Source organism: Hemicordylus capensis, chromosome 1, assembly GCF_027244095.1.
Source record: "Hemicordylus capensis ecotype Gifberg chromosome 1, rHemCap1.1.pri, whole genome shotgun sequence".
Taxonomy (NCBI): domain Eukaryota; kingdom Metazoa; phylum Chordata; class Lepidosauria; order Squamata; family Cordylidae; genus Hemicordylus; species Hemicordylus capensis.
In genome coordinates, this window is record NC_069657.1 from 55,638,099 (window position 1) to 55,662,753 (window position 24,655).

A 24,655-nucleotide genomic window follows, 5' to 3' on the forward strand; every position below is an offset into this window, starting at 1 on the left:
CAGGTCCATTATTCAGCTTTGATAATGTGCATAAAATGCTCAGTATGATAATGAGTTGGGGTAGCTGAGAATTTAGGATGGTGGCACGTTTAGTGTAGTATTTGGATTAGCATTGTTAGCCTGCATCTACACAGTTTATTTTAACAGCTTGTAAGCTTTAAAAATAATCTAGTTATGTCCTTTTTTTTGTTGCTTTTAAAAAGAAAATAATCAAACAAGGTACCCTGCTCAAACAAATACTACCAGCATTAATTAATCAGGATGATCATATGTAAAAGAAATGATGCCAGATAGTAACAAATCCAAGAGAAGTTTATTATGAAAATGGCACCTGCAGGATGAAAAAAAATTAAGTTACATAAAGACAACCATGTATGACATGTATGAGAATCTACAAAAGTATAAAAAGAACCCTGTTGTAAATGAAGTATGTACATTTCTGATTTGCAGCATTATCAATGATCAATGAAAAAAAAATGTCTCGAATAAGCCAGGCACTCAAGAAGTTAGATTCGGTTAGCTTAACAAAATAAATGTACCATAGCTGTCATTTTTTAACATTTTAATTTTTTTTATATATTGTAGAGTTGGTAACACTGCTAAGATTTATACGAACAGAATCCCTTTCCCCTTTATTCAGCTACTTGGCACCAGTCTCCTCATAAAAGATTTCATATATTTGTACAAGAAATAGTTAAAAACACAGACACAGTCTTCACAGGTAATGAAGTTTTTTTTTCCATTTTGTAATTTTAAACACTATGGACTTAGACAGCAGCTGTGATTATCTGTTAGTTTAAATCACCAGAAATCATTTTGACACAACACAGAAACATTTATAAAAAAAAAGAAAGAAAGAAAAATAAGACAACAACAGCTGTCTAGCTGTTCTTTGTAGCTGATAGGTGCACTCCTTTGATTGTTCAATAGCTAGAGCAGAGCTTCCGAAGGTATACCCAAATCAGCTTCCCGTGGCCTTGACACCTACTAAAAATCCTTCATATCTAACCCTTTAAAAGTTCACTATCAAAATTTGTGGCATCCAATGCCCTTTGGAGGCATTATTCCATTCCACTGTTTCTCAGACCTCAGATTCTAAACTGTGTGTAATCCAAAACGTAGAGGACAACTGAGCTACAATACATTAACATTGCACATATATTCAAAAATATATATATGACAATCCTAAGCTCAGTTTCTCTTTTTAACGGTGTTGGTTGACCTTTGAAAGAATTTTCTATCTCACTTGAAATTGCTCTCTATATATTACTCCATTAACCTACTTGGGAGAAAACCAAAGAAATGCACCGTCTACTTACAGTTAGAGCACAAGGGACTCTGAAAAAGTTAACAACTGAGGCTATATGGCATCACTTTGTTTAATATATCTGAGTATTACTCTTTAGTGCATTGTGTGGCACACACTGTAAGAGTAAGTCATACCCAGAATTCCTCTGTGGGAAAAATGGCTCCATTAACCTTGAGCTAGTTAAGAGTCTTTTATCTCTGAGAATGAAAAAAGAGAGAAAGGAAGAAATAGGGAGAGAAGGTGGGGAGGGGGAGTTGGAGAGAGGTCTGGGGATACACAACAGCAAAGCAACAGCAGAAATGAAAAGGTATACAGACAGTGGAAGCAGCATAAGGTGACATTACAGAGGAAGGCCACCACACAAAAACCACTAACCCCCAAGAATCACTGGTTCACTAGGACTGTAGGAATGGGACTTTACCACTCCAGACTAGAGATAAAGCACAGAGAAGACAAAGGACAAAACAACTACATTAGCTTAGTATATACTGCATATAGTAACACACATTGAAACTGCAATGGGACTGACAGCCAAAGGACACTTACACATTGTACACATTACAGTTCTCACATCTGTTATTAGATGCCTTAACAAACAGCTGCCAAAGATGGAGTGGAAGAAGAATTTATACTTGACAGTCATTTGGAGTGTTTGACACTACATTGATTTCTGGCAACAAAGACAAAATAGGAGGTTTCTTTTCTTTCTTTTTTTAAAAACTTAATGTGCAGTTTTTAGTTGCAGTTATCTATTTCAAGCTTATTAACCCATTCTTTAAAACATATTGGCTTCAATACTAGAAGAAGGAGGGGGGAATTACAAAAGACAAATCAATGAGTGAAACAAAACAAAAGAAAAACTACAACCTTCCCTCTAGAACATTAAATGAAAGAAATAAAAACATGTTAAATATATTTTCCTTATTCTGAAGTGTTATTTGGAAGTTGTAAAATTAGCCTCAGTTACACTGAGAAAAAGAAGAAGAAACAATACACACCTAAAAAACCTGATCCTCGAGTCAATTTAATTGAGTCTTTTTTTTTCCTTTTAAGCACATTTACAAAAAAAGCTTCCAGATCCATTTAAATTTAATATGAGGCTATGTTTGTTAGTTTGGAGGTAAAAAAAATTAAGTCCTGCAGCAAATGTTAATGAGGACTTTTTCTTAACTAACCAAGGAGACTGCAGCACCTGACTATAGACTAGTACAGAAAACATTCCTTTCAAAAAACCCAGCCCACAAGCTGCATATTGTGTGAAGACATTACAGATTAATAAATGATAGCACCATGGTTTTAGAAATTAAGTTAACGTTTCTGTAATTAACATTTAGTCCATCTTCTTAATATTCTAATCACAGGCCAGAAATTAACTTTTTAAGAACCAAAATTATTGTATGTGCAAGTAAGAAAATTTTAACCATAAAAAGTGAATTAAACTCTGCATAAAATTCTAAAATACTATCCCCTATTTTTAAAGGAATTAGGAACGAAAAAAACCCAACCCTTTTCATTTGACTTAGTCAAATAGGGCACATTGTTTTATGCTTGTTTCTTTTAATCTTGATCATATCAAGATCATTTTGAAGTAAACCCAATGGTTGTCACTTTAAAATCTCTTTACCACAACACTGAGTATTCTATGGCAGAGGCATACACATATTAAAGGCATCTTAATAAAGATGCAAAGGAAAAAAATACACATCTTGGAAGAAGACAAAATGGCAGGCAACTGGTACTTCAGCTCTCTGAAGGCAAAAATAAAAAAATATCTTTTACATTAAAGAATAAGTCAAGTTAAAGAGAAAGGGAATGAAATGGGGACCATCATATTGAGAGAATAAGCTGACCTGCTCAAATTCAAAGTGCTAGAATTAAAGATCTAAATTAAAATATAGTCTATGCCTCAGAGTTTAACACTGAACACAGTATGTGGTCATATTTCAATCCTCTTTCCGTTCCAGTGTCTGTGCGGCATGGATGCCATTGCTGTACACAGGAAATGGAAGAGTAGAGAACAGTCCTTCGGCAGTTGTGAACACATTCCCTGCAGGCATTTGGGTCAGACTGGCCGCGCTCACAGCACTTCCAAATGGTCCTGACATATTGAGTCGGTGAACGTGGTGGTAGAGCATTTCCATCGGTGTTTTAGGATCTAGGCCGAAGCTTGGGCTGTTAACGTCCACAAAGTTAACAGCATGGGTGTTGGGGAGGAGATTGCCTTGCATGGCTAAAGTAACTTCAGCTGGAGCATACCGAATAGTGCCAGTGGTATAGACCCTCTGAGCAGCTGTGCTGGTGGCAGCAAGGGTTCCAGTTACCCTGTGAACCAAAGGAAGGACCACATTGCCTGCCTGCAACCTCTGCAGGGCTTCCAGATCACCAGTGTACAACAAAGAGTTGGAAGTGCTGGGGCCTCCCGGATGCTTGTCCCGTGGAGATGCTGACAGAGGTGGTGACAAAGGGTCAGAGGATACGGGAGCCAAGGCGGAGTTGGATGAGGTGCTGAACTGAGATTTGCGGCTGGCAGTATTTTCAGTCCCTGGTGGGGTGAGAACAGAGTCTGGAATGGAGACATGTAAACTACTGCTGGCTTGGGGAGAGGGGAAGTGCTCTGAGTTTGGGGGCTTGGTCATACTGTAGGGCGATTCATTCCTTGAGATTTCCCTGTTGGGTGGGTAATTCCAAATACTGCTATCGTTATCAAAATTGATAGGTTCTGAGATCTCTGTTTTGATTTTGAGCACTGAGGCACTGTTTGGTGATGAGAGCAGCTGGGGCTGATCAACCAATGCTGAGTCAAGTCCATTGGGGCTTGAGGTGCTTGAGAGCCTTCTGCGAGTCATGCTGCCTCCTTTCTGCTTTTTCCTCCTCTTCTTCCTCTTTTGATGTTTGCTGGAAGACTGGGCATTGACTTCTCCTGCACTGTCTGAGTCCTTGGCACTGTCCGAGGTCAACGATTCACAGTTCTGTAACCGCAAGTCCGATTCGCTCTCCACATAGTGCTCCACCTTGATCTGCATAGAACCAAGCGTGCCAAAACTATCCTCTGGAGCCTTTTGATTCTCAAAGTCAGAGTTTTCAAAGCTGTCATCACTGTCTCTGCTGTCCTGGTTGCTGGAGCTGTTACCATCCTCATTACAGTTCATTTCATTATCTGACTGATTCCCAGACTTCTTCCTATCTGACTCAGGATCTTCACTGTTTTCTGACTGGTTTCCTTTTTCATCTGACTTTGAATTCTCATTGTCCTCTGAACAGAAGGAAAAGTGGGGGGGAAACCCATTAATAATAAGAATGTAAGATTTAAAGCCCACTTAGAGGCCTAGTTGCCAGTGAGATATTGCCAGTAAGATCTCTGGCAAAAGTATCCGGCACTATGTGTTTCCTTTCAAGCACAATTCCACAGTTCCAACAATATTAGGCTGAGAGGGATTTGTCTGTCATTAATATCCCACCCATTCAGGAATAGCAGTGGAAGTGGGGTATGGTTTTGTCACATAGTAGGATTAATGTTTCAAGTGGCACATTCAAATGATCTATCAAATGCATAAATAACCTTATGTCTTTGTCACATTCTGATAATGCAGAAATGGGTCAGGACTATGCAGACAGGGACAGGCATTGCAGTTTCTTCAAGCCTGCTTCTGACTCTGGAAAGCCAGTGCCTGCCTTCCGCCCTCATTAGCAGTAGCACTTCATACTTTCTTTCCCTCCTGCCTCCTGTTCAGCAGAAGTACTGCCTGAGAGCAGCCAGCAACTGGAAGAAGCACGGAAGGCAGGCAAGAGGTCTTTCTCCCACTAATGGAAGGGTGGTATAGAAATCGAATTAATAATAATAATAATTAACGGTATAGGGAAGGGCTGAGCCAATGAGAATGGTGGCCTCTTATCTTGATACAGCTTGGTTTCCTCTGCTCCGCCTTCAATTTTATGTAATAGAAGTGAATGGAGTCAATTCACATTGAGGGCAGAAAGTAGAGGGTAGTTAGCTCTCTAGTCCAGGACACCACTGGAGTGGGGGAAGGCCACCCTCTAACCCCAGGCCAGGAGAGAGCAGATTTATCCCACAAAGTGACCTATTTACTTTGTGTCATTGAAAGTATGAGAAAATATTTCTCTCACTGAGTCTGATGAGAATGTAAAGGTCATGCACTTGGATTTCCCTTTGGAGTGAGGGTAAGCCTACCCTTGCACACTTCCTTCATACTGAGATCACCAGGTGTAGACCATCCCAATGGTGTTTTCAAATGCACCTTTTTACCTTCTCCCACCATATAAGCAATTGGCAAATTAAACCTTCTTCAGTGTTCTGAAATACCTCAACTTGTCCCTACCCTGAAGGAAGAATACATTCTCTTATGGTATATGCTCCTGTACTATCTCTAAAATGCAGACTGAAGGTTTGGCTCTAATGACCAGTTACTGTTGATGGATCCATCCTTTATATTATATCATATCATAATTTATTATATTGTATGTTCTCCAGAGCAGCCTGCTGGTAACACAATAGTGAGCTTCCCCACTACCACTCCAGCCACATAGCTTCAGACACACAACAGGGGAGAGCAAATTTCAGTGGTCTCCACTGCCTCTGGATGTGCCCTATGTCACACAAAGATTTGTCCATGAGGGCTCTGCAACCCTCTGGGACACATCTGTGGGTGACATAGGGCACATCCAGAGGCAGCGCAGACCGTTGACATTTGCTCTCCCCTGCTGCATGCCCAAAGCAACGTAGCTGGAGTGATGATAGGAAAGCTCTCTGTTGCACTATTGGTAGGTTGCTCTGGACGCCAGCCACTATATTATATTATATAAGCAGTTATTGGGGGCAGGGACTGACTTGGATTAGGACATATTATGTGAGGGAGGGCCTAATCCTTCCCTGCTGCTGCAGTCCTGATTCAAATTGCTCCCCTCCCCCAAACTACTATTAGACATAGAAAGAAAAACAGATGATCTAACTGGTCCATAAGTTTCCCCCTCCCTGGCTAACAGCAGCTTTGAAGGAGGCATTTTAAATCAGAACGGAGGATTAGACCCCACCACACACACACACACACACACACACACACACACACACACACACACCTTTCTGCTGCACCATGGCCCAAACTCAAATCAAGCCCAACCATCTGAGCAAAACACTGCTTCCTAGAATGTTACTGCACACACTTGTAACCAATTAGTGTGAGTACACACTGGATCATGACAAGGATCTGTAACTATCATCTACTGTATATACCTGGCCATCTAGCTACTTAAACATGTCATGTAGTCTCTCTGTTGGCAAATGCAGGGCATATCATACATTAATATATGGAGTTTAATATATGGAGTTTGTGAAATGTCTAAAGCCTTTGGAGTGAGACGGTATATAAATTAATTAAATAAATAATAGTACATTGTAGTAGTAGGTGGCTCATATTGCTAAGCATTTAATCCCTGGCCACATCACCCCAACAAAACTTTCATAGAAACAGTACATCCATAAGAAGATGCTATGCTTGTATTAGAAAACACTCACCAAATCAACCCAAAATCCCCAGATACTGCTAAAGTGAAAAATACGATGTAGGGGTGAAGCTAACAGAATACAATTATGCTCTTAACTTTATATGTTTAAGAGATGTAATGGTATTCTAAAGCCAAAGAAAAGCCTGTTGCAAAAGCCACTAGGAAAGCTCTCAGTTTGTAGACAGCTATAATTCAAGGAAGTCCGACAAGCTAAATTAGATTTTGTTACTGTAAAACATCAGGCTTTGATATAATATAATATAATCATATATGAGAACTGTAAGACCCACATATCCACATATATGTTGTGAATACAATCCCTAGCTGGTTATGACATATATATATATATATATATATATATATATATATATATATATATATTATATATATATATATGGAACCCTTAAAAGATGCAAAGCAACACAAAAGTCAAACGTCTACATTACCTGAATTGTCCTTTGAATCTGATTCAGAATCTGAAGTCTCAGAGGATTCTGAGGTTTTCTCTGGCAGATGAGGAAGTTGTGCAATATCCATCGGAGTGTCCTTGTATTCTGGGTTGCTATAGAAGAAGAGATGGCAAATATGAACACAAATGTATGATTTGCAGTTTCATCTCTTCCGTTTCTCAAATTTCTGGAGCACAGACGGTAGATAGAGAGCACAGCAAAGCACACATGAAAACAAGCATATTTTCCTTCAGTTCTTTACAGCAGAAACAGTGGCACCACTCCCCCCGGACTTCTGCGTGGATGTCCAGGCCTCGCAGGCCTTGAGGGGCCCCCAATTCTGCTTTCAATGTCCTGCTGGGGCTGATCCACCCATAGCATGCCAGGCGGCTGTGCACATGTTGTGCCACGCACGATGGACTATGAGGGCTAAGTGATGCTGCCAGCCTTCTGCTGGCCACCCTATCTGCTCAAGCACAGTGGTGGGGCCTGGCTGGACTGAGAAGGTTGCTGAGCCTCAGCCGACAACCATTTCCATAATCCAGCCATTCCAGCGCCTGCGCTGTATGTGCTCTGTGCACGCGTGGCACAGTGCCAGTGCATCAGCGTTGGAGTCCAGGCCAAGTCCTCTCCTCAAGCCACACACCACTGGCATGCATGAAGGAGAAGGAGAGCTTGAGCTCTGAGCAGAGCGAGATGAAGCAGCAGGAGCTGCCATGAGGCCAGAGGCCCCAACAAGAGCAAGTGAGACGAGAATCTGAGACTGAGAGGCAGCCAGCCACTGACTGACTGACTCTCCTGTTTGGAGGCTGAGGCTTTGGAGTTCCTCAAGCGCGCAATACACACACACACACACACACACACACACACACACACACGCAAGAAAGAAAACCAGTCCAAAGAGACAACAGGTAAAGTGAGTGAGTCAAGTGCTGTTTATCCATTTGTAGTGTTAAGAAGGGGAACAGCTATTGGGGAAAGCCGGGTAAAATAAAACCCCAACAAAATCCATGTGTATCTGGTCTGGAAGTGCTCTCTACTCAAGCATGGGGCTATCCCAGCCACAGAAGATTGTTCTTGAAGCACTTTGTGTCCCTCAGATCCCAGGATATTAATTTTTATTGCCTGTTTTCTGGTTGCTTGTGTGGGGGAGGGGGGGGCGGTGTATGACTGATACTTGGTCCCAGCTTCTTTTCAAACCTTCTCCCCATCAAAAACATAAACCTATGAAATGGCTAGTTTAATAACTGAACACATCTCCGCACATACTTGTGCAGTACTAGGAAAAAATTGTGCAGTAGAAACTAGGTTTTAGGGCATTTGGAAATATGGGGATTCCATAAGAAGCAGAGTCATAGAAATAGATGTGGGGAAAGGGGAAACAATTAAATACTGGTTTCTGGTTAATTTAATTTTAACCATTAAATTAAATACTGTGTGTGTCACAGTGTGTGTGCATAGGGGAATGATGCTTATCTTTCTGGGTGGGGTGGGGTGGGGGCGCGCCAATGGCCATTCGGTCCAGGCTCCAAAATTACCTAGTTGCACCTCTGAGCAGAAGTTTCGTGAAGACTTCTCTTAATACTTCTCTTGATGATCTCAGAACTGTGGTGTACTATCTGGTAACTTCTAGACTTAACTACTGCAATGGGGCTGCTTTTGTATGTGGTTTGGAAACTTCAGTTGGTTCAAAATACAGCGGTTAGACTGGTCTCCAGGGTGTCTTGGAGAGACCATATTACTCTCTTTTAAAGCAGTTGCAATGGCTGCCAACAGTTTTCTGGGCAAAATACAAAGTGTTGGTAATTACTTTTAATGCCCTAAATGGCTTAGGACCAGGTTAGCTGGGAGAACACTTCCTTCTACATGATCCCCATTGCACATTAAAATCATCAAGAGAGGTCCATCTCCATATACCACCAGCTTGTCTGGCCGTGATTTGGGAGCGAGCCTTCTCTGTAGTCGCTCCTAGGTTGTGAAATGCGTTCCCTACAGACATTCATGGTTCAACATCTTTACCAGCCTTCAAAAGAGCCCTTAAGACATTCTTTTAGCCAGGGTTTTAGTAATTTATGAGTTTTAAATTTCTAATTGTTGTTTAGATTTTTTACTTGCTGTAATTTTTGTATGTTTTAACATTTTTAATTGCTGTTTGAATTTTTTAATTGTAATTTTTGAATGCGTTAGATTTTTAATTCTTGTTTTAATAGCTCTTGTTTGTCTTTGTTTTTGTGAACCAACTGGAGCCTCTGGAGTCAGGTGGTATATAAAATAAACAAACAAACAAATAAATAAATAACACTACAATCAAATATTTATACCTACTCAACATTTGCTACTGCCCAGGTATCTAAACTACCAGGATCTTTGTGGCAGTAGATTACATCTACCTTCTAATAATACATCTCTGGTTTATAACCTGTGCCACAAAAATATTAACATCATTTCTGCCATTACTATATTTGGAGTGCATTCTTTGTTACCCCTTTAAAGTATCTTTTTTTAGCATCTTCTGATGATCTCCATCTCATCTATTGCATGGCCATGTACCTGTGGTGTAGTTATTTTTCTCTGTACAAGACTTAATAGACAAACTCATTGCTTACCAAGTTGAAATGTATGGAGTTAACTGTACCATATTGCTCAAATCATATGCCACTGGCCTAACGAAGCTTGCCAAAAAAGGAAGTGTCTCAGGAAACAACTAGTGAGCCTATTACATTTCCCATGGCATGTTCTGAAGGCAAACTATATAGTAATTTTGCTGAAGCTGTCTGAGTCTGGTCAGTGGGAGACTGCCTGGGAACCCTATGAACAGTGATGTAACAATGTCGGCAGCGGCCTCCATTCGAAATCTGGTGGCCGCCACACTCAGGCCCCCAGTTCACCTGCCACCTTTCTCTCCTCGTTGGCCCCTCAGCCAGGGGCACAGCTAGGTAATTTTGGAGCCTGGACCTGAAGGGCTTCGGAGGTGGTGGTGGTGGAGGCAAATCAATTTTTTAAACATTTTTTAAAGCGTCGCTATGTGGCAGGGACGAGAGCTGCCAGTGGGCGTGTGGACACTCGGGGGAGGAGGTAGTGGCAATAGCTCCTTCTCTGAGCCCGTCTGCTTCCCAAATGACAGATCAGGCCATTTTCGGCCCATTTAGGGGCTCTCTCTCTCTGTGTGTGTGCTTGCATGTGCAGAGGCTTGAAATGGGCCCAAAATGGCTCAGTCTGTAATTGGGGAGGCAGGTGGGCTCAGAGAAGGAGCTCCTGATGCCACCTCCCTCCCCCGAGTGCCCACCCACCCGCTGGCAGCTCCTGTCCCTGCTGCACAGCTGCACTTTAAAAGTGTTTTTAAAAAGCGATTTGACTTGCCTGGCAGGTGTGAGGCAGCGGTGGGGCTCTGGGGAGGCCCCCCTGAACATTTGGAGCCCCCCCAGAAGACAGGAGGCCATGGACTAAATCCCCATGATCCATGGCTAAGTGCGCCTCTGCCCGCAGCCACCTCCACAGCAGTGTTCCTTCTAACAGGGATTCCCAGATGCTGTTGACTACAACTCCCAGAATCCCCAGCTGCAATGGCTTCTGCTTGGGGATTATGGGAGTTGTAGTCAACAACATCTGGGAATCCCTGTTAGAGGCAACACTGTTTCACGGCACTTCACCTGTTGTCTCTCTTCCCCCACTGTGGACCTCTGCCTCCACCTCCTCTCCCATTGCCTCCACCTCCGCTGCAGCTCCTGGAGGCTTAAGAGCTACAGTATGCCCCAGGTGCTGCAAGCTATAAAGATGTCACAGTCCAACAATGGGCTGTGAGGTCTTTACAGCATGCAGTGGCTGGGCAAACTGTTGCTAGCCACTGTGGCTCCTGGAGGTCTAGGAGCCACTGTGGTGGATTGAGGGGAGGGGGAAGGTGAAATGGCAGGTGAGTGGGGGTCTGGGGGAGGCAGTGGGCAAGTGGCCCCTAGCGGTGAGCAGCTTGTGTCCCTGAGCCAGCCCCTTAACAGAGAGGGGGAGGAGTGTGGGCACACAGACTGCTCTCCCTCTCACCTGGTGTCCCAGCATCTCATTGAACAGGGGGTTGATTCAGAAAGGAGGGGAAGCTGTGTGTGCCCATGCTTCTCCCCCACATATTTAAGGGGCTAGTTGGAGTATTGTCTGATGGCCTTATGTACACCATCTTGAATTCTTTCACTGAAGAAAGATTCAGTATAAATTTCTTAATTAAATAACACTTGCTTTGAATTCATTTGTTGGGAATCTGACCCCTTTCCAAACAACATTAATTTAAGAGACATACAGAACAGTTCATCACTGGCCTAGGAGTGGGGCACATGGGAAACTTGAGATGCACAGTGAACCAGGAACTATCAAGTAATTATAATCTGATTGTCTGATGTTCATATATGCTATACATTACCACTGAAAATGGCAGCAGTATGGAAGAGCTATACAATCAAAAGGAAACATAATTTTATGCATTTTGAATTCTTAAGAGGATTATATTTATATGTTATTATTGATCACTATTGGTATGTAACACAGAAAACAAAAGACCTGTTTGCATGAACAATGTAACATTTAAGATAACTCAGCCAATACTGCAAATCATCTTCCATGAGTAGGGAGTGCTCAAAGATCTTTTCCTCATACATGTAAGTAAGCTGATTTACATTGCTTGTCTTTTTATCCCTTATATTTCTCCTATCAATGACTGATCATAATATATGAATCAACTCTAAAAGCGATGTTGTTTTGAAATGAAACGCTAGGCTAGCTGATAAGAACACAGTATTTTTTTTTTTTTTTAAGGAAGTTAAGTATACCCCTGTTAACTGAGCAAAGAGGCACCTTCGAAAGTCACGGCATTCTTTTACTTAGCAAGGAACAAAGCAGCTGTCCCCATTCAACCAGAATAGCATTTCTCCAGTGGCTGATGCTGGTATCTCCCTTGCTTTTTTTTGGTGAGTCCCTTTGGAAAAGGAAACCATCTTCTCTTTCCTTTTGCTATGTAAACCACTTTGAGAATATCTTTTTTTTAAAAGTGGTATATAAATATTATCTCTGAACAATTATACTAATATGCATTTTGCCTAAAGGTAGATGTTCACAATCACTCCCCAGCTATGTGTTTGAAAGCATCTGAAAGCTACTGAAAGAGGATCTGATAGGGCCACAGACCTCCACTGATCTTTTATCCTGATGTTTCATAAAAATAAATTATAGATCAGTTGGAGTCTCCCTGTTGCTTGGAAGCCAGCAGGAATCAAAGTGAAAGCCTTTGTTTATGAACATTTAACATTTGTTCATGCTGAGGAAGCCTCCCCCCACCCGCCACCACCCACCAATTGTTAGCAAGACTCCGCTCTGCTGAAGAAATGCTTAAAAACAGAGGTACCATGGTAGGCTTTTTACTTCTCCTCACTACATACTTGGCTTTTCCGTTTGTTTCATATCCTAAGTATGAACATCAACTTCTTTTTTAAAAGGGTGCATAGGGTTGCATACTGACATACCAGAATGCAGGCTTTTCTATTGCGGAGTAAGTTCTTCTTCCTGCTCACTCATCCAGACTTCACTCCTTTCATTACACACCTGCAGCCTCTGGATCAAATTCTGAGTACCTCTTTCTGTTTATTCCTCCACTGTTGCCTCAAACTAGTTGTTTTGTTTAGTTTCTTGAAAAATATTTTACATATTTACCTGCTAAAACATTTATTTGAACATTTATTTATTTAAGACTGTTTTAAACTCTTTGTTTAACTCTTTGAAAACAGATCCAAGATATTAGGGGAGGTGGCTTCATGACTGACACAAGGGCCAGTCATTCAACATGGTGTGCAAACCTCTCTGAGAAGGATGTGGTAGTTTTGTGGTTGGCACAAGGACTAGCCAATCAGCACTGTGCAAATCTGGTTCCACTGAAAAATAAAACTCTCAGGAGAACTAATTCCCACTGAGCTGTAAAATAATAATTTTTACAATACAATGTATGGAGATTCTAGCAGAAGCAGAAGTCTGCGTGCAGACTCTGAGGTTCCACACTGAGGAGAGGGTAATTTTTATTTTTAAAAGAAAATTGCCAATGTGAATGCATTGTTGTATTTATAACTCAACTATGGCTAGCACTATTTAGAGATGTGTATAGATTTACATTATATAATGCCTCTAGAGAAATTTCCTTACACTCATCTGTAAACAGGATTATACTCTGGTGACAATGAGCAAGATGTATGTAGGGGTTTCCGATGTAGGAGATGGCCCTGACCCTTTTGTCATATATTTATTTATCATATATGGTAGTCCTTCCCTTTTGTAACAAAAGAAAAGAAAACAGAAAACCAAATCTGGGAGCAAATCCTGTTCTGTGTTAAAGTTATTGTCAGTTATGACACTTTTTCTGAGCCTCATGTTGTCTTTCTGGAATATCTTCATAGGCATGTTAAAATGAACATATTATATTAGCATACAGCAAGGGTTATTTTTGCGTATTCACAGAAACAACAACATTTGTCCCCAGTTGAACTTGGCTGTGACAGATTTTGGGGTGGGGGGATAACAGTGGCACCTGATATTGCTATCTCCCCGGGAGTGCAGGCTCCTCTCCATCCCTGCATGAGTGAGCCTCTACTTCCATAATAGGTTTTGACATGCCGAGATTGGCTGTGCCATCCAAACCCACCAGTCTCAGCATATTCTGCCTACTTCCCTCAAGGAACTCAACATCTGTAACATACTTCAAATTCAAGTTATAGATGGTGGGTTCCCTGAAGGAGCTAGGACAGGCTATGCCGAGACTGGTAGGTATGGAGGACAACACAACCAAACTCTGCATATCAGAAGCTACAATGGCTTGCGAGCGGATGGGGGAAGCACACGTCCCCAAGGCAAATAACTTGAGAAGAATTAGATTGGGTTTTTCCAACAACAACAACAAAAACATATTCTACTACAGATCTGAATTTTTGGAAACAGTTAAAAATTCAAGGGAAGAAACAGGAAAGCCTGTTACCCTTGGCAGAATAATTCACCAACAAGTGAAATCAGTTTCTTAGGGGTCATTTTACAAATGTCTGTATCTAAGCCATTTCTCAACAGTTCTGTATGACAATGAGAGTAGTGGCGGCTCTTGTCACCTAGTTGCTCTATGCTAATTTCAGGCAGATTGGATTCATGGTTTGGATTTTATGACTGACAGAATGTTCAGCTCTTATAATGGTGGAATGCAGTTTTTACCAACTCACGGAATAGCTAAAGTTTTGCCATCAAGTTGGTGTCGACTCCTGGAGACCACAGAGCCATGTGGTTTTCTCTGGTAGAATATAGGAGGGCTTTACCATTGCCATCTTCCGCACAGTATGAGATGATGCCTTCCAGCATCTTCCTATAGCTCTGCTGCCCGATATAGTTGTTTCCCATAGTCTGGGAAACATACCAGCGAGGATTCAAACCAGCAACCTCTTGCTCCCTGGGGAAGTTACATCCCCACTGTGCCATTAGGTGGCTCATGTCTGTAAAATCAGGTATGTCATTAGCTTTACTTTTTAAAACTATGTATTTTTCAAAGGGAGAACAGGTTAATCCAGTGGTTCCCAAACTGGGAGCCTCCAGATGTTGCTGAACTACAGCTCCCATCATCCCCAGCCACAAAAAATTGTAGCTTGGGCTGATGGGAGTTGTAGTTCAGCAACATCTGGAGGCTTCCAGATTGGGAACCACTGGGTTAATCCTTTCCCCCTACGTCACAGTCCCCATCCAGATCAAGATTTGAAGCTGCTATCTGCCCAACATCTTCATTTGAAAAACATTACTGAAACTGTCAGTACTATGAACGCCTTTCTCTTTTCCATTAGAAGGCACTGATTCTGAGCTGGCTTACACTAGAATCCTTGCATGCTTTCTTTTGCATTAGCCAATCAATATGACTCATGCAATGACAACAAAAATGCAAATAATGGAACTGACAGGAGGATGTACCTGAGAAGGTAATTGACCCAGATGATGTTCTTCTCATTTGCATTCTTGGCATTTATAGCGATGGTGGCACAAGACTGTATCCAAATATAACCCCCATTCTTCTGCATCCAGCGGTAATATTTTGTTACACACTGACCCTTGTTCAGCACTGAGGGAAACAAAAGGAATAAGAAATGTCATTAGTACTGCACTTAAAGGGGACTCTTCCCTACAAAGAGAGAACAACACATGTACAGAGATGGAAGGGCTTTGTGCCATTACATTTATAGAAAATGTTATTACAATAACAAACAAATCCAGCCATTTACTAAAGCACTGGCAGAGAAGCAAGGTTTACCTCAATTTGTAGTGTGATTTTAATCTGCTTTTGGCAGCTCAGGTAAGTGAGGAAGAGCAATAAGGAGTACAAATCTTTGTGGCTCGTGGAACACCAAATTCTGTGTGGACATTTCCAATGCACTCAACATCAACTTGTTTTTTTAAAAGTTAAATTTCTATGTGATTTATTCATAGCTGCTGGGTAAACCTCTTTGAGATTCTGGCTATTTGAAAGGTTTGGGAAGATACTGTACCCTAGTTCTTTGATCATTTTTCTTCATTGCAGGCGATATCAACTACTGAACTTACACATCTGTTTCTTTTGATCTTGTCAAACAGAATTTACAGTCCTCAGATGAACCAAATCTCCAATGGTCAGTAGGGGGAATGTCTGCTGGGACTTTGCTTAATGCCAGAGCAAAATAAATCCACCAAAGAGCTGAAGAAAGAACTGTGGCCTAGGGGAATTGCAGAATTGAGCATGTTAAAGCCAAGAGCTTCCATGCAGTGTCTGAAATGGGTCCAGAAATGGATGGACAAGCGAAAACTATCAGTTTTGTGAAACTGTGCTTTAAAATGCTTCAATATACAGATGTTCATGTTTGTTTTGAAGCAGTGTATTGTTAAGCTAAAACTGGCAATGTATCTGGCTACTTTTGTTTTAGTGAAAGCAGAGGAAATCTGCACATTGTTCACTGGAATAAAATAGTCTGTGTGTGGCACAAATTTAGAGCATGTGTTTGCCCTTCTTATTACACCAGTATCTACCTCTTTCTCTTGTTTGTATTTGTTCTTAATCCTGCAAAGCCTTGCACACTAGAGGGCAGTGTGCCTTCACATACATCTCTGCTTTTGGCATGTCCTTGTCTCCGTCTGCTAAAATGAAAAACCTCTAACTGCTGTAATAAATTTGGCTAAATTAGCTGCTAAATGGTTATCTCAAGTAATATGTATTTGCATTAATCATCTTGCTCTAAACCAGAACAAGCCAGAGTCCTAAAGACGTAGTAAATTCATATTGTCCATTTAATTATGGCTAATAAGTGCTTCATATACAATAGTTTCATGAAGTACATTTTCTTTTTCTTTTTTTGAAGGGGTGGGTAAAGAGGAATAAAAGAAGTCACTTTGAAAAAAATATATATTTAAACCTGTTAACTTCCAAATTTAAAGTGGACTGTATTTTTAAAGTTAGACTGTACGTCGAAATCAAGGGAATGATACAGAAGTAATTTGTATGTAAAGGTAAAGGTAAAGTTGTGCTTTCGAGTCAGTGTCAACTCCTGGTGACCACAGAGCTATGTGGTTTTCTTTGGTAGAATAGAGGAGGGGGTTACCATTGCCTACTCCCCTGCAGTATGAGATGATGCCTTTCAGCATCTTCCTGTATCGCTGCTGCCCAATATAGGTGTTTCCCATAGTCTGGGAAACATACCAGCTGGGATTTGAACTGGCAACCTCTTGCACGCTAGACAAGTTACTTCCCTGCTGCGTATATATTAGTATCTAAATGTAGATATTTGCATCTAAACCTATATTCAGATTTGAAGCTACACCTAGACAAGCGGACCTGCATAATAGTTTTGCAGAGAGTGAGAAGAAGGGCAGGGGGAAAGGGCATTTTTCTTACCTACCTTCTCCAACACCCACCCCATCCACCTTATCAGGGCAGAAGAGTGGCAGTGAGTGCCACACGACTCCTGCTCACCTCTGCTTCTCTTGGCATCAAGGACTGACACCACCACCCTCTCAGTTTCTTAGAGCTGAGTCTGGGGAGAGCTAGGGATGTGCACGGAACCACGGCGGGGCAGTTCGAAGGTGGCGAGGGTGCCACTTTATGAGCGGGGAAGGGTGCACTTACCCCTCCTGCCTCTTTCCCCCCACTAGCATCCTTTGTTAAGGAAGCTGATCGGGCGGCAGCGTACCTCCCTGCCACCCCATTGCCCCCATTGGTCGGATATGGCTGGAAATCCCTGACACGCCTGCGTATCGGGGACCCCCCGGCCAACAGGGGCAAAGGGGCGGCAGGAAGGTACGCTGTTGCCCCAATCAGCTTTCTTAACAAAGGACGCCGCGGGGGGGGGAGTGGCGGGGGGGGTAAGTGCACCCACCTCCGCTCTTAAAGCAGCACCGCCGCTGCCTTTGAACCAGCAGAACCGCCAGTTCTTCAAACCATAAAGGGCTTCCAAGCCGGTTCTGTAGGGAGAGCTACCTCTCTGTTTGAGCATCCAGCTAAGGCAGAGGGTCTCCAGGCCCCATGATGGCTCTAAAATTGAATTAATAATAAAATCAAATTAATAATAATAATATCAAAGGCCATGTATGTGTGTTTAAGTTTGCTCACTCTGCTAGACTCCTAAATTAGTAGCATGGCTTGTCTAGGGCTCAGGCAGGGGCATAACTAGGTTGGAGTGGGCCCTGAGACAAGATTCTTAAATGCCCCCCCCCCCGCCGTCACCGCTTACCTCTCCTTCCTCTGGCCCGATGTCTCTGCTAACTAACGGGTAGGCGCTGGGTGGGGGAGAGCCTCTGAGGGCCCCCCCAATGGGGGACTCGCGAAGACAAACAACAAGGAAATAGCGGGCAGCGCCAGAACAAAATTTTTTTTACATGACTTCACAAGGAAGATCGGGTAGGCGCTGGGTGGGGGAGAGCCTCTGAGAGGCCCCCCCAAGGCGGGGGCCCCCGAGACAACAGCCTCCCCCTGCCTAATTGTAGTTACGCCCCTGGGCTCAGGGGATATACACAGCAAGCTATGTCCATCCCTTGAGCTCAGTGCCTCACAGTGGCATCAGTACTGAAGGGAGGAGTGAGCAGCTTGTGCTAAACTGAAGAGAACTGGCTGCTGAGGGAAGTGCATGCTCCAAAGCAATTCTTCTGTTTCGTGGTGGAGCTCTGAGCTTGGAGGACACAAACCAGAGGATGTGCAGTCTCTGAGGCTGACTCCCTCCCCCTCTTTGGGCCCCAGGCTGAAGAGAACCCAGCAGCAGGCTAGGGGTGTAGCTATAATTGAGCGAATGGGTTCAAAGAACCTGGGCCCCCAGCAGTGTTACTACAACTCCCAGAATTCCCAAGCAAAAGCCACTGCAGCTGGGGATACTAGGAGTTGTAGTCAACAACATCTGGAAATCCCTGTTAGAGGGAACACTGGCCCCCAGCTCCTGAGGGACCCACAGCTACACCTCTCCCTATTTTCTTCATTATTGCCCTCACTCCGAGGGGCCATTGCGGAGAGGGCAAACACAGGCCCCCTGTCCCCCAGCTAGGCCCTTGCAGCGGGCTGTTGGTTTTGCCTCAGTTTAGCTGCCTTTGGCTCATGCCTGTGATAGCTCTATGTTTACTGGCAGTATGAAGGCAACACAACACGTACAACCCTTACTTGGGTTTTTTTTTAGCACAGCAGGGCCTCTTGTTTGAAAAGCAGGATTCCCTGCATACCTCAGGGATCATTCCCACCTCAAGAGATTCCCTTCAGCCATGTCCACTCCCCTATTTTCAGATCCAACTCATCCATGTGCAGGACACCAAGTTTATGGATAGGGGGAGTGATATATATTTTCTATATTACCATAGAAAGGCAGAGGAATAGACATACAAAATTTATTTTGACTCTAAGAACTTTACACCAAAGTGTTTTGACATTACAATAAATTGACAGTAACTAAGTTTCAAAAGCTCAGTCAGTTCTGTTTTGTAGCACTAGCAAACATTTGCAATTTGGGTTATGGTATTTTGTAAACAAGCTGAAGTTGATCGGATTTCTGCATTTATATCTAATCAAAAGGCTCTTTGCTTTTTTTATATTCATGTCTAAGGAACACTCTGATTCACCGAATGCTAAACTGCACAGATAAGCAAAAAGGTGGCAAAATACTAACTACCTACTATACAGTTTTCCTGTCAAACCATTGCAGCATATAGGTTGAGACAGCAATTTTATGTAAAATCTGTTGGGTTTGTAATTGTTTGTGAAGAAGGAGGGAGCAAGCTTTCTTTAAGCTTTTCATGCATTAGAATATTCAGATTCGGCAAAATAGTTAAGTAACAAAAGTTTTTGAACAACTGTCAGTGGTAAAATAATGGCAATGTATTTGTTTTCCTGTGAGGAAAACAAACACAAGAACACAGTTAAGAGTGATAGGTGGAAGCAAATGTGAAACTCCTTCAGATACATCTATTTTAGACTTCATGATTGATGCTGCCTCCTTTACATTTAATTATTAAATCATTAATCCTCAGAGTTTCTCTTTGAAATATGCATTACTTAATGTTAAGAAACTGAGGCAATATGAGGCTGAATACAAAATTCCAAAGGCAGAGGGCTTGAAAATTCTGATCTCTAAAGAGGGTAGCTCTAAAGAGGGCAGAATTTTCAATGGGGGTGTGAAACATCTCTCATTGCAGTGACAATACAAATGGTACTAAATCTAGAATGGCAAAGTGGGAGATAGTAGGGTGCTAGTTGAATCCAGTAACAGATGTATTGTAGGAGGTGATCTGGTGGGACATGGGTCACAGTTAGAGGCAGATGCCATGCAACCATAGCAGGGCCTGCTTCAGATTGAGGGGGCCTTCAGCAAAAATACTCTGCCCTCCACTGGGTCCACTTCCAGACCCTCTCTAAGATTCAAGATTTCCTGCCTGCCTGCCTCCTTCTCTGGAGTTCCTGTTTGGAGCCGCTGGCTGGCAAGGCATTGGGGGTGTGTGTGCAATATGGCAGCTTCTAGTCAAATTGCATCCAAGCTCTATACTTCCCAAGGGGTCCAAGGACAGATGTCAATGGTAAGTGGTGCTGAGCTCCTAGCACTGCCCAAGGGTGCTGCTATGGTGGGCCTGAATGAGCAGGAGGGAGAGGGAAAAGATAACTAGGTGGGAGAGGAATCCCTATTAGATTCTAGATGGTAAAGGAAGCCCTGTTGGCAGAGTTGCTTAATGGTAATGAGGTTGCACACCTGGGGAGAAGAAACATGAGACAGGAGTAACTGGCCCTTTTCAGATGTTCTGAGCATTGTAGGCACTCATGCTTACAAGGGGAAGGAAGTAAGTCCCGCCACCCTGTTGTCAATCATCCCTTTTCACCCTACAAAATGGTTACAGCACTGTTCTGAAGGGGGAGGCACCGTAAACATGTTCAATGGTGATTCCGTGAGCTGCAGCCTTGTTCAGTTGAGGTTTCAGTCCAAGGAATCACCACTGAACACACTTATGGCACCTGTCCCTTCAGACCTTACGTGTGTTTTTCTGGTGTGAGGGGCTGATTGATAGTGGGGCGGCAGAACTTGCTTCCTGATTTTTCCCTTGTAAGTGTGAGCACCCACAGTGCTCGTAATGTCTGAAGAAGGCTACTGAAGAGTCCCAGTCTTGGGTGTCCTCAGCCTTATGACCAGCTTCAACTCTGAGGTAATTAGATCCAAATAAATTGTCCAACCTTATATGGTGGTTCCCCTCCTAGTTCTTCTCAAGATACCATTAGTTTTCAAAAGTTTCATTTATACTGTCATTTCATTATTATCAGTCGCTCCCTCCCCAGCTATGCTCGAAGCCACAGTTCCGACTTTGCTCCAGGTTTTGCCTCCCAAACCATCCTCTCCAAATACCATATGATTCCTCTTCCACAATGTACATTAAGACTACTTTCCAAAGCCTTTACATTTTAAGTATGAGTGCACCCACATCATAAGAACATAAGAACAGCTCTGCTGGATCAGTCCCAAGGCCTATCTAGTCCAGCATCCTGTTTCACACAGTGGCCCACCAAATGCCTCTGGGAAACCCGCAGACAAGAGCTGAGGGCATGCTCTCTCTCTTGCTGTTGCTCCCCTGCAACTGGTATTGAGAGGCATCTCACCCTCTTAAGCTGGAGGTGGCCAATAGCTTTCAAGACTAGTAGCCATTGATAGACTTGACCATGAATGTATCTAAGGCCTTCTTAAAGCCATCCAGGCTGGTGGATGTCACCACATCTTGTGGCAGATAAGTCCATTGGTTAATTATGTATTGTGTGAAAAAGTACTTCCTTTTGTCAGTGCTAAATTTCTTTGCAACCAGTTTTATGGGATTCTCTGGTTCTATCATTATGTGAGACGGAGAAAAATTTTATCTCTCTCCACTCTCACCACACAATGCATAATTTTATAGACCTCTATCATGTCGCCCCCTCAGCTGTCTTCTTTCTAAATGAAAAAGCCCCAGAAGTTGTAGCATTACCTCATAAAGAAGGTGCTCAGGACCCCTGATCGTCTTGGTTGCCCTCTTCTGCACCTTTTCCAGTTTTACAATGTTCTACAATGTGCTTCTTAAGATATGGTGACCAGAACTGTACACAGTTCTCCAAATGTGGCTGCACCATAGATTTGTATAAGGGCATTATTATATTAGCATTTTTATTTTCAATTTATTTCCTAACGATTCCAAGCATGGAACTGGCCCTTTTCACAGCTGCCACACATTGAGTCAACACATTCAACAGGCTGTTCGTCACGATCCCAAGATTTCTCTCCTGGTAAGTCACCGACAGCTCAGACCCTATATATGTGAAGTTGGAGTTTTTTGTGCCAATATGCATCACTTTACACTGACTTACATTGAACTGCATCTGCCATTTTGACACCCATTTCCCTAGTTTGGAGAGATCCTTTTGGAGCTCTTCACAATCTGTTTTGGATTTCACTATCCTGAATAGTTTGGTGTCATATGCAAATCTGGCCACCTCACTGCTTACCCCAGCTTCTAGAATAGTTATGAATAAATATAAAAGCACTGGTGCCAGTACAGACCCCTGGGGGACCCTACTTCTTACTTCCCTCCATTTAAAGAACTGTCTATTTATTCCTACGCTGTCCCTCTATTTTCTGTCCTGTCCTATTTCCTGTCCTTCAATCAGTTACCAATCCACACATGAACCTGTCCCCTTATCCCATGACTGCAGAGTTTTCTCAAGAGTCTTTGATGAGGAACTTTGTCAAAAGCTTTTTGGAAATCCACTATGTCAACTGTAGCACCTTTATCCACATGCCTGTTGACACTCTCAAAGAACTCCAGAAAGTGAGGGAAGATTTATCTTTGCAGAAGCCATGATGATTCTTCTTTAGCAGGGCCTGTTCTTCAAAACAGTGGTACATCTGCTGGTAACCTCCAGACTGGATTACTGTAATGCGCTCTGTTTGAGGCTGCCCTTGCACGTAGTCCGGAAACTACAGCTGGTCCAGAATGCGGCAGCCAGAATGGTCTCTGCGTCATCTCGGAGAGACTATATAACTCCTGTATTGAAGGAGCTACACTGGCTGCCGATATGTTTCCGGGCAAAATACAAGGTGCTGGTTATAACCTATAAAGCCCTAAGCAGTTTGGGCCCTGGGTACTTAAGGGAACGCCTTCTTCGGCATGAACCCCACCACCCACTGAGATCTGCTGGAGAGGTCCATCTGCAACTGCCACCGGCTCATCTGGTGGCCACTCAGGGACAGGCCTTCGCTGCTGCCCCAAGGCTTTGGAATACGCTCCCTAGTAAAATAAGAGCCTCCCCATCTCTGACAGCTTTTAAAAAGTTTTTAAAAACATATCTCTTCACCCAGGCTTTTAATTAATGTTGTTTTAATTGGTTTTAATGCTGTTTTAAAATTATTTTAAAATTTTAAATTGTTGTAATGTGTGTGTTCCCCACCCCCCATTTTTGTCTTAACAAATGTTTTATTTTGTTTTTATTTTGTTGTAAACCGCCCAGAGACGTAAGTTTTGGGCGGTATAAAAATGTTTAAATAAATAAATAAATAAATAAATAAATAAATAAATAAATAAATAAATATGCTTATCAATTTTATCTTTGAGAATGCTTTCCATCAGTTTGCCCAGCACAGTACGTTAAGCTAAGCAGCCTGTAATTGCCTGAACCCATATGGTGAGTGCTGTTACACACAGCTCTGGGCATGGGGAAGCAATTCATGCTTCAGCTACAAAAAATATCATGCTTGTGTGCGCACACATTTGTAGCCTTTTGGATGGGGAGTGAGTTGAATTATTTTTTGTCCCTTAAGGCTTGCTGTAGAGAAAGAGACTGAGGGACAGGAATTCTGACAATAGACTTTAAGAGCGAGAAAAGAAGGTTCTGAGTAGAAGCTAGATTTCTAGAGAGAAGAAATTTATCAAGTATCTGTGATAGAAAGTTCTGATTGAATGGCGAAGAGGGTGGCAGCTTTCTGCTATTGATCTGCTATCGTGGGACCAGCATTTAGACTGAGGCCTGAAATTGCAGACAGGCCTGGGATCTGCTTAATTATCTATCTTGTGGAATACAAACCCTTATGAGACTCCTTTGGAAATGGTTTGGTTTCATCCTTGTGAAAAACACAATGTGAAGGAAATAAAGGTAGGTGTGTATCTCTGTGTGTGTGTGTGTGTGTGTGTGTGTGTGTGTATGAAAATCTGAATCAAGGAATAGATACATACATACATTCACTGTCCCTCATAATATAGATTGGTGATAGAATATGTAAATCCTAAAAGAACATATGAACACAATTGCCAAGTAGGAATCTGGGTGTCACAATGTTGATAGAAATATATTTTCTCAATAAAACTGATTAGCAACCAACCCTTAATTATTTTGAACATGCATTCTAAACATTTGCTCAGGCATATCTGAGAAACCTTATGGCAATGAACAGAGAACCAGATTTAGAGCAGGGAGTTCTGGGTTCAAGCTAATCTCTGAAGCTCCCAGGGCAGTCTCAGGCAAGCCAGTCACCATCTTTTAGCCTAACCTATCTCTCAGGGCTGTTATGAAGACCTGTTAAAGGAAGGATCTTAGGACCAAACAAGATCTTAGGATATTAACAAACAAGATCTTAGGATATTCACATATGCAGCCAAACACAGGCTAAGGCAGCCCAGCCTGGGCTAGGCTGCACATGTGAAATGCTGGGATGCCCGATTCCGGTGCTGCCCCTGTGCTAAGCCCTAGTTTTATACTCGGTGTTTAGCCAAGGTTAAGCGAACCTATGGTTCGCTGGTGGTTGTCTAGGTGACCACTGCTAGGTTAAATGGTGCAGCCGCACTGGTGCCCTGGGACACCCTGGGATGTGGGAGCGGGGACATCCTT

General features: G+C 42.6%; 1 protein-coding gene and 1 long non-coding RNA gene across 16 annotated transcripts in view; one reads left to right on the plus strand and one right to left on the minus strand.

The window, feature by feature from the left end:
• Positions 1–294: 294 nt before the first annotated feature.
• The window catches only part of NPAS3 (neuronal PAS domain protein 3), a 1,129,936-nt gene continuing 1,105,575 nt past the window's right edge, over positions 295–24,655 (minus strand). For all 15 annotated transcript variants that reach the window (XM_053282868.1, XM_053282867.1, XM_053282866.1 and 12 more), the window contains 3 exons: positions 15,241–15,388; positions 7,276–7,391; positions 295–4,562 (listed from right to left, as the gene is read on the minus strand). In XM_053282868.1, coding sequence (XP_053138843.1) covers positions 3,253–4,562; positions 7,276–7,391; positions 15,241–15,388 — 1,574 coding nt within the window. In that variant the 3' untranslated portion in view covers positions 295–3,252. The remainder of the gene's footprint in view (positions 4,563–7,275; positions 7,392–15,240; positions 15,389–24,655) is intronic.
• LOC128339270 (uncharacterized) lies at positions 19,391–23,857 on the plus strand. Its single transcript, XR_008312938.1, has 3 exons — positions 19,391–20,340; positions 21,974–22,060; positions 23,592–23,857. It is a non-coding gene; the product is annotated as an uncharacterized LOC128339270 (long non-coding RNA).